Raw genomic sequence first — 9,198 nt, 5'->3', positions numbered from 1 at the left:
CAGACACTCCTGGCTAGTCCTGGGAGTCTCCCAGCTAGTCCCAGGCACCCTGCAGCTAGTACTGGGGGTCCCCCACTAGCACTGGGGGTCCCTCAGCTAGTCTCAGGCATCCCTCAGCTAGCCCTGGGTGCCCCCCACTAGCCCAGGGGGTGCCCCAGCTAGTCCCAGGCACCTCCCAGCTAGTTGGGGAGCACCTCCTAGCTAGCCCCGGGTGTCCCCCAGCTAGCCCCGGGCACATCACACCAGCCCTGGGCACCCCCTAACTAGCCCCGGGCACTCCACAGATACTTCCAGGTGTCCCCCACTAGCTCAGGTACACCCCAGCTAGCCCCAAGCACCCCTGGCTAGCCCTAGATGCCCCCAGCTAGCCCAGGCATCCCCACAATTAGCCCTACTTGCCCCCAACCAGCCCTGGGACCTCCCCAGCCTAGCCTAGCCTAGCCCAGCGGTGGGCTGGGGGCGCTCCGAGCCGCTCCGGCGGTGGGACAGAGGCCGGGGGCGCTCCGGTGAGACGGGGATGGCGGGGCAGAGCCCAGCCCCGCACCCGCCTCACCTTAACTCTGCCCGGGGCGGGGGCTGCAGCGGGCCCCGCCCTCCCCATAAACCCCACCCACCCCACCCTAACTCCGCCCACACCCACGGACCGTACATAGTAAGCCACGCCTACGTGGTGGGACTGACAGCCCATACCACGCCCCTCCGGGCGCTAAGCCACGCCCCGCGGCGGAAGTCTCGCGAGATCTACGGAGCGGCGGCGGGATGTGCGGGGGCTGCGTGAGCACCGAGTACCCGGAGCGGGTAGGTCGGGCGGGGCGGTCCCGGTCCCGGTCCCGGTCCCGGTCCCGGTCCCGGTCCCGGTCCCAGCCGTGTGCTGCCCCCGCAGGGCACCACCTGCTTGGAGGGCGGCTCCTTCCTCCTCAACTTCGTGGGATGCGCCGAGTGCGGCCGCCGGGACTTCGTGCTGCTGGATAACCGGGCCGCCGACCTGCAGGGCGGGGACGAGATCGTCACCTACGACCGTGCGCCGGGACGGGGGGGACACCCTTGGGTTCGGGGTGGGGGGGCTTGAGGGCTGGGAGGGACCTTTGGGGTCTGGGGCTTTGGGGGGGGCTTGAGGGCTGGGGGGGGGAGATTGAGGGGGAAAGATTCAGGGGACTGATACTCGGGGGGGGTGAGGATTGATGGATGCTGTTGGTGGGGCAGGGACTGGGAAGCTGATGCTCTGGGGGGATCTCAAGGTGTGGAGGTGGGGGGGTGTTAAGGGGGGGTTTGGTGCTGGGCAGGGGGAAGTCGGGGAGTTTGATGCTTTGGGACCCACCCTGGGGACTGAGGGGGGGTCACTGCCCCAGGGAAGGTGGGGTCTTGTCCCCAAGGGTCTGAGGGGATTGGGGGAGGATACCCAGGCACCCAGGGCTGGGAGCAGCTGTGTCCCCTCAGCCCCACAACCCACTGTCCCCCTCTCCTCCGCAGACCTGTGCAAGAACTGCCACCACCTGATCGCGCACCATGAGTACACCTTCAGTGTGGTGGATGACTACCAGGTATGCCCAGGGGAGCAGCTTGTCCCCCTGCACCCCCCCCTCTGACTCCAGAGACGTCCTAAGCCGCGCCCTGGGATGATTCCAGGCTGCCGGGTGTCCAGACCCTCCCTGCCACGGACAGCCCTGCTGATTCCTGCCTGCCCTGGCAGCCGCAGGAGGGAGTTGGGTGGCTTCGGAGGCGAGCTGTGGCACCAGCCTCAAAGGTTTCAGAGCTGTATCACTGTGCCTGGGGTTACTCAGAGCCCCCTGGCCCTAGTCCTTGCTTCGTGGGGGGCAGCCCAGCTCACCTCTTGCCTCCCACGCAGTCCCTGATTGGGAACGTCGGCGATGTGCATGGCCCAGAGCAGCAAAACGTGGCTGCGTGATGGAAGGCCCTGCGGCTCTGCCAGCCCTCCTCCCTGGCACGTTTCCTGTTCAGCAGCTAAATGCTGGAAAATGGGCTCAGGGGAGCTGGTGGGGCTTGTCCTGGGGGGACGAAATGAGATCCCCGCAGGTCTGATTGCAATCGAGGATCAGGTGCCGGCTCCGGCTCAGGTTTCCCTGCGGGAGAGCGGAGCTGTGGCGGACACGGCTGCAGGCAGCACCCGCCGTCCTGTCTGTACCGCAGGAGTACACCATGCTGTGCCTGCTCTGCGGCCGGGCTGAGGACTCCATCAGCATCCTTCCCGATGACCCCCGCCAGATGACCCCACTCTTCTGAAGCCGGTTTTGTACCCCGGCACGAACCCCTGTGTGCCCCAGGACCTCCCTTCCCACTCCCCACCGTGCAGAGCCACGGCACCGGGAGATCCCTGGGGGCAGCGCAGACCCTTACATCGCTCTATTTTCCAAACCTCCAGCCTGGATGTGGCGGATGCCCGACACTGGATGCTCCCATGCGTCCGGCAGCGGCTCAGCCCTACCCACTGCCCTGCGGCTCCGACCATGGCTGTAGGGATGGGGTGAAGCACCACGGCCTGAGCTCCCTTTATGCTGAGGACATGAAGGGGGTCCGGCATGTTGTCACCCACAGAAGGGGTGCAAAAGGATGCCCACCCCATCCTGCCTTCGGAGCCCACGTCTGTGAGCGCAATAAACGCAATGTGTTAACAGCTCGGTGGTGCAGGCAGGAGCGCCTTGGGGGTGGGCTTTCACCCCCCTGGACTCCCCATAGCTGGTGAAGGGTGATGGGGCCCAATGCAAGGATTGAGGGGGGGCTTTTCCTTTCTTGGGAGCCTGTGGGATTCCTCTGCCTGTATCGGATCTGGCCCTTCCCCGCATCCCAGAGCCTGCTCTGCTCACCAGAACTCTCCCAAACCCTGCTGAGAAGCAACTTAATTATTTTTGCTGCCCCAGGGGCTGCGTGGAGCTCGTGTGGGGTCACTGCACCCCCCTTCCCCAGTGCCCATTCCCCCGGGATGTGTAACCCAGCCCTGCCCCGCTGTGGGTGCACGCTCCTGGGAAGGGAAGGGAAGGAGCTGGGTGAGCCACGGCTGCCAAAATCACTTCCCCTGGGGTGGGGTGCTGCTGTTGGCACCCAGCCTCAGCGATGCCTGCGGGGAGCTCGGTGCTGCCGACCTGGCAGCGCTCCATCCCTACACCACCGTTTCCCGGATCCGACACCCTGGGCTGCTTCCTCCTGGCAGCCCCGGGGCTCGTCCCTCGGCAGCCCCCCACAAACCACAAGGACACGGGTGCGCTCCCTCCGGCTCATTTATTGCTGCCAGCCAACACTACCCCAGTCGCCCCAGCCCTCTGCCGCCATCGAGCCCCCTCCCCGTGGCAGTTTCGGAGGGGGCCGTCACCTGGCGGAGAGCTGGGGCTGTTCTGGGGGGGTGGCAGCCAGCGAGTGGGGGACACTGGAGCCGACTCTACTTTGCCAGCTTGAGGAGGCGCTGGATGTCAGGCTCCAGCTGGGCGGTGGGCATGCGGGGGCTGTAGCGCCGGAAAGGTTCCCCTTCGGGACCCACCAGGAACTTCTCGAAGTTCCAGGAGATGTCGGAGCGCCGCACGGGGCTCCAGGTGAGGAAGCGGGGCTCGGCCATCAGGTGTGCCGCCTCGTCAGCCGGCTCAGGCAGGTGAGCCTTCAGGTAGGCAAAGACAGGGTGGGTGTCCTGCCCGTTCACCTGGCACTTCTGGAAGAGGGTGAAGTTGGGCTCGAAGCCACCCCCCGGCCGCACATGCTTCAGGCTGTTGAGGATCTCCTCGTTGGTGCCATTTTCCTGTGGCAAGGAAGGAGAAAGCCGAAGCCGTGCCGTGTTTTGCCCCCGCCCTCACATCCAGTGCTGGACACCGCGGTGGTCCCCGGGGACTTACCTGGTAGCCAAATTGGTTGCAGGGGAAGCCCAGCACGACCAGCCGCCGGGGGTAGCGGGCTTGCAGCTGGTTGAGCTGGGTATAATCCCTCACCGTGGTGCCTCAGAGGGACGCCACGTTCTCAATGAGGACCACGCGGCCCCGGAAAACATTGAAGTCCACCTTTTCCCCCTGCAAGGAGGTGGCGCTGAGGTCGTAGAAGGACTTGGCGATGGGGACGGTCATGGCTGCGGGCACGCACCTGCCTTCCCCGTGTGCCCAGCAGCGCACCTTAAGGGCTGCCCGGCGCCCACGTGATGTGCCGGCTCCAAAGGTCTCCTTGCCCCACCATGACTTGGCAGAAACCGGAGCCATCCCATCCATCCCACCTGCTGGCACCCTCCCAAGGCAGGGAGGAAGAGGCAGGGGAGGGCGTGGGTGGCACAGGGCCAAGGCGATGCTCCTACCTGTCTCAATAATTCATGGCACGGCATGGCGCAGCTCTTCTCGCCACAAACCGTGGGATGCCGTGGGGCTCAATGCCTCTGGCCTGGCACGAGCTGATGCTGAGGGCTGGGAACACCCATGGGTGTCAGGGAAGTAATGGGACTCCGGGAACTGGGGCTGCATGGGGTGGAGGAGGTAGGCAGCTCCAACCTGGGTGGGTGATGGGAGGGATGGGTGCCCCAGCACATCTCCTTCCTTAGGGCTGCCTTGGCATCGCTCCCAGGGCCTCCTGGGCTTGCCATCCTGGTGCCTGCTGCCTTCCCACCAGTTCTGGTGCTGGCATCCACCACCTGCTGCACTGCCCACCACCGTCCTAGTGCCCCCCCATCCCAGTGCTCAGCAGCATCCTGGTACTCACCACCATCCCAGTGCCCGCCATCCCAGTGCCCGCCATCCCAGTGCCACCCACCATCCTCTCTGACTGCGTTGGCCCTACTGATGCCAGCTCCTGTGTCCCCGTGGGGCCATTCCCACAGCCAGCACCAAGCTGCCTGCCCCAACGGGCAGCAGTTGGGGGGCACAGCACCCCACGCACCCATCCCGCAGCCTGGGAAGGGAACACCGTCCTGGCAGCCCCAGAGCCGCCTCAATTATTGATAACTGCTCGGGTTGCCGTGGCCTGGCTCTGTCCACGGCGGCCGCCCCGCTCCCCCAGGGCCGGCAGCTGCCCCAACTCCAGTGGGGCACAGCCATTGTGGCACTGTGCCACCAGCACGTCACCGTGCCCGCAGCCCCCCTGCAGCAGCACACGAGCCACTGGCCGCCTCCAGCATCACCTTTATTTTGCAAACCGTGTGTGTGTGTGTGTATATGTATGTGTAAAACCAGGGTGGGGGCCCACGACACCCCCCACCCCACCCTGCACACCGAGGGGGAACAGGAGTGCCGGAATGGGGGGGCACCCCTGCGATGCCTGCCCGGCCCCTGCCATACCCAGGTTGCCCCCTGCCACCAGGCACCCACTGTACCCCCCTCCATCTGGACTGCTCCAATCCCACACCCTCCACGCCCCCCACCCAAACACAGCCTGGGGAGGGGGCCGGGGGGGGCCCAGGCTTCAACACCAGCAGGCTTTGGGGCTGTCCTCACTCCCCAGGGGCTGCTGCTCATCCTCCTCCAGGCGGGCCAGGGTTGGGGTGCGGGGGGGGGGCCCGCAGCCCCTCCAGCTCCTTGCGGTGTGCCTGCAGCACTAGCTCCGTCAGCCGCGTGAAGGACTGCAGGAGAGGAGGGGAGGTGAGCCTGGGGGACCCCTGCAGCCCCCCCCAGCTGCCCCCCCCAACCAGTTCCCGCACCTCCTTGATGTTGAGGTTGCTGCAGGCGCTGGTCTCGTAGAAGTCCATCCCGTACTCCCTGGCCAGCTACAGGGTGAGGGGCCGGGGGTGGCACCGTGATTTTGGGGAGGGGGTGGTGTCACCACCCCCCGGCCCTCCCTGCCACGATGTGCACAGCCAGGCGTGGACAGACGGACGAGCTGTGCTGCCCGTGGTGGCACTGGAGGGGCTGGCGAAGGGGCATCCCCTGGGGTCCCTGGGGGGGGCGCACTGGGTGATTTGGGGGTGCAGGGGACCATTGCTGGGGGTGTAGGGGTGGGGTTGGGGGTCCCTGGACGTGCTGGGGGTGGGGACAGGGAGGCATAAGAGCAGATCTGGGGGTGCACAGGTGGGGGGGGGGCATGTCCCTGGATGCACTGGGGGCTGTGGCTACACAGAAGGCTGCAGGAGGGTGGGGGGGTCCCAGGACACAGGGAGGGCTGCAGGAGGGTTGTTGGCGTCCCTGAAAAGTGCAAGGGGGGTTCGGGAGAGGCCCTGGCCATGCTGAGGGTGCAGGGGGGGCCCTGGCGACCCTGGGAGTGCAGGGGGGGGCCCTGCCCCCCCGGGGGGCGCACGCCAGCCCCCGCTCACCTGCAGCCCTTGCTCTTTGGCCACTTGCCTCTTGTGCTCCTCGTCCGCCTTGTTCCCGATGAGGATTTTCTGGACGCCGTCAGGTGCGTACTGGGGAGGAGGGAGTGGTGTGAGGACCCCCACCCAGCACCACCACGGGGGGGCCCCCCCCCAGACCTCCACCCCCGCACCCGCACCTCATCCACGTCGCTGGCCCACTTCACGATGTGCTGGTAGGAGCGCTCGCTGCTGATGTCGTACACCAGGAAGATGCCCTGTGCGGGGGGTGGGGAGCAGCCATTTACACATTACCCCCCCCAAGCCTCAGTTTCCCCACTCCAGTGCGCCAGGACGGGACCCCTCCCCGTACCTGCGCCCGCCGGTAGTACTGCTTGGTGATGGTCTGGTACCGCTCCTGGCCTGCCGTGTCCCTGCAGCCGGGGAGAGCGGGTCAGCGCCACCACCCATGGCACAAGTTGATCAGGGCTCCAGTCCCCACCCTGGTGGGGCAGAGAAGGGTACAGACCCCCCTCAAATCCGCCCCCCACCCCGGGGCCCAGCGCTGACACTCACCAGATCTGTATCCGCACCTTAATCCCATCCACTTCAATGGTCTTCATCTTGAAGTCAACGCCTGGATGGGGAAGGCAGAGGTTATAGGGTGCCCCAGTGTCCCCCTAATCATGGCAACTGCTGTCACCAGGGTCTCTCCGGTCCCCTCACCCTCTCCTGGCCCACCCCAAGTTACACCATGCTGCTAAACCTGGTTTGGCCAAGCCAGGGCTTGCCTGTGCCCACCCCATGACTGGAGCCGCAGCCCCACCATGGCCCCGTGCCCCGGTAGCAGTGCAGTGCCGGTGCCTACACCTGGTCCCAGGCCCGGCAGGCGGCCCCGGTGCTGGGTCACTGCACCCACTGCTAGCCGGGTGCTCCCGGTGCTCCCGGTTTTGCTGTGCTGTGGCTCCCCAGTGCCCCCAGTTCCCCAGTGCTGCAGCTCCCTGGTGCCCCCTGTTCCCCAGTTCCCCGGTGCCACAGCTGCCCAGTGTGCCCAGTTCCCCGGTGCAGCGGCTGCCTGGTGCCCCCAGTTTCCTGGTTCCCTGGCTCCCTGGTGCCCATGGTTTCCCGGTGCTCCCTGTTCCTGGCTCCCCAGTGCCCCCAGTTCCCCAGTGCTGCAGCTCCCTGGTACCCCTGGTTTCCCAGTTCCCCGGTGCCACAGCTCTCCAGTGCTCCCAGTTCCCCTGTGCTGTGGCTGCTTGGTTCTCCCCATTTCCCAATTCCCTGGCACCGTGGCTCCCTGGTACCACAGCTCCCCAGTGCTCCCAGTTCCCCCATGCCTTGGCTGCCCAATGCTCAGGATCCCCAGTGCCCCTGGTTTTCCAGTTCCCTGGTGCTGCAGCTGTTTGGTGCTCCCCGTTTCCCGGTGCACAGCTCCCCAGTTGCCTGGTTCCCTGGTGTCCCCACTTTCCCAGTTACCCAGTGCTGCAGCTGCCCAGTGCTCCCAGTTCCCTGGTGCCAACAGTTTCCCAGCTCCCTGGTGCCACAGCTGCCCGGTGCTCCTGGTGCCAGAGCTCCCCAGTTCCCCAGTGCCCACGGTTTCCCGGTTCCCAGTGCTGCGGCTGCCCAGTGCTCCCAGTTCCCTGGTGCCCATGGTTTCCCAGTTCCCTGGAGCTGCAGCTGCCCGGTGCTCCCGGTTCCCCATGCCACAGCTGCCCAGCGCCACAGCGCCCGGTTCCCCTGTGCTCCTGGTGCTGTGGCTGCCCGGTGCTCCCGGTTCCTGGTTCCCCTGGCTCCCCCATTCCCCAGTGTTCCTGGTTCCCCTGGCTCCCCCATTCCCCAGTGCTCCCAGTTTCCCAGTTGCAGATGCTGTGGCTGCCCGTTGCTCCCGGTTCCCGGTGCCCACGGCTCCCTGCTTCCCCCAGTTTCCCGGTTCCCCAGTGCCACGGCTGCCTGGTGCTCCCTGTGCCAGGGCTCCCCAGTTCCCCGGTGCCCATGGTTTCCCGGTGCTCCCGGTTCCCCAGTGCCCACGGTTTCCCAGTTCCCTGGTGCTGCAGCTGTTCGGTGCTCCCGGTCCTGTGGCTCCCCGGTGCTCCCGGTTCCTACGGCTCCCCAGTTCCCTGGGGCTCCCGGCTCCCCGGTGCCCACGGTTTCCCGGTTCCCGGTGCTGTGGCTCCCCGGTGCTCCCGGCTCCCCGGTGCCCACGGTTTCCCGGTTCCCGGTGCTGTGGCTCCCCGGTGCTCCCGGTTCCCCGGTGCCCACGGATTCCCGGTGCTGTGGCTCCCCGGTGCTCCCGGTTCCCCCGCTCCCCGGTGCCGCTGCTGCCGGGTGCTCCCCGTGCCCCCGCTCCGGTACCGATGGTGGAGATGTGGGCGGGGTGGAACTGGTTGTCGGTGAAGCGGCAGAGCAGGCAGGTCTTGCCCACGCCCGAGTCCCCCAGCAGCAGCAGCCGGAAGAGCACGTCGTACTGCTTGGCCATGGCGGGCCGGGCCGGGGCCGCCGCTGCCGCCGCTACCGGGGGCGGGAGCGCTGCGCCTCCGCCGCCGCCACCGCGCCGGGCTGGCACCGGGGCGGGGCGCGGGGCGGGGGCAGCGGGGATGCACCGGCGTGGGGGGGGGGGAGGACACCGGGAGATGGTCTAGGGGCACCGGGAGGGGGAACACGGGGGATGCACCCCGGGGAGGGAGTACCGGGGATGCACCGGGGGATGCACCGGGAGGGGGATGCGGGGGGGGGGGGGGAGCATCGGGGGTGCACCTGGGAATGCTCTAGGGGACCGGGAGGGTGACGTGGGGGATGCGGGGGAGCACCGGGGGTGCACCGGGTGGGGGACACGGGGGATGCACTGGGGGATGCTCTGGGGGGACCCAGGGAATGCAGAGGGGGGGGGCAGCCGGGGGTGCACCAGGGGACACTGTCGGGCACACCGGGAGATGGTCGAGGGCATGGGGGGCGGACACGACACGGCGGGGAGGACAAGGGGTCACGGGTGGGGACAGCAG

The 9,198-nt window shown here is 67.4% G+C and overlaps 3 protein-coding genes across 3 annotated transcripts; 1 reads left to right on the top strand and 2 right to left on the bottom strand.

Annotated features, from left to right (window-relative positions):
* Positions 1–640: 640 nt before the first annotated feature.
* Positions 641–2,629, top strand: CHURC1 (churchill domain containing 1). Its single transcript, XM_075095222.1, has 5 exons — positions 641–798; positions 884–1,019; positions 1,471–1,541; positions 2,149–2,246; positions 2,381–2,629. Exons 1-4 carry the CDS (start codon positions 760–762, stop codon positions 2,239–2,241), a joined length of 339 nt encoding a protein of 112 aa, XP_074951323.1. The 5' UTR covers positions 641–759; the 3' UTR covers positions 2,242–2,246; positions 2,381–2,629.
* A 587-nt stretch (positions 2,630–3,216) lies between these two features.
* On the bottom strand, positions 3,217–4,234 carry GPX2 (glutathione peroxidase 2). Its single transcript, XM_075095196.1, has 2 exons — positions 3,837–4,234; positions 3,217–3,742 (listed from the first exon to the last, which is right to left on the bottom strand). Exons 1-2 carry the CDS (start codon positions 4,197–4,199, stop codon positions 3,392–3,394), a joined length of 714 nt encoding a protein of 237 aa, XP_074951297.1. The 5' UTR covers positions 4,200–4,234; the 3' UTR covers positions 3,217–3,391.
* An 856-nt stretch (positions 4,235–5,090) lies between these two features.
* On the bottom strand, positions 5,091–8,798 carry RAB15 (RAB15, member RAS oncogene family). Its single transcript, XM_075095202.1, is given in 8 exon segments — positions 5,091–5,469; positions 5,471–5,536; positions 5,615–5,680; positions 6,224–6,313; positions 6,400–6,477; positions 6,573–6,633; positions 6,776–6,836; positions 8,552–8,798. Coding segments are annotated over 8 exon segments (636 nt in total). The 5' UTR covers positions 8,676–8,798; the 3' UTR covers positions 5,091–5,379.
* Between the last annotated feature and the right edge of the window lie 400 nt (positions 8,799–9,198).

The sequence above is a fragment of the Phalacrocorax aristotelis genome, chromosome 5 (genome assembly GCF_949628215.1).
Source record: "Phalacrocorax aristotelis chromosome 5, bGulAri2.1, whole genome shotgun sequence".
NCBI classification, from domain to species: domain Eukaryota; kingdom Metazoa; phylum Chordata; class Aves; order Suliformes; family Phalacrocoracidae; genus Phalacrocorax; species Phalacrocorax aristotelis.
The sequence above is the reverse complement of the archived record's forward strand: the minus strand, read 5'-3'. Positions and strand labels throughout refer to the sequence as shown.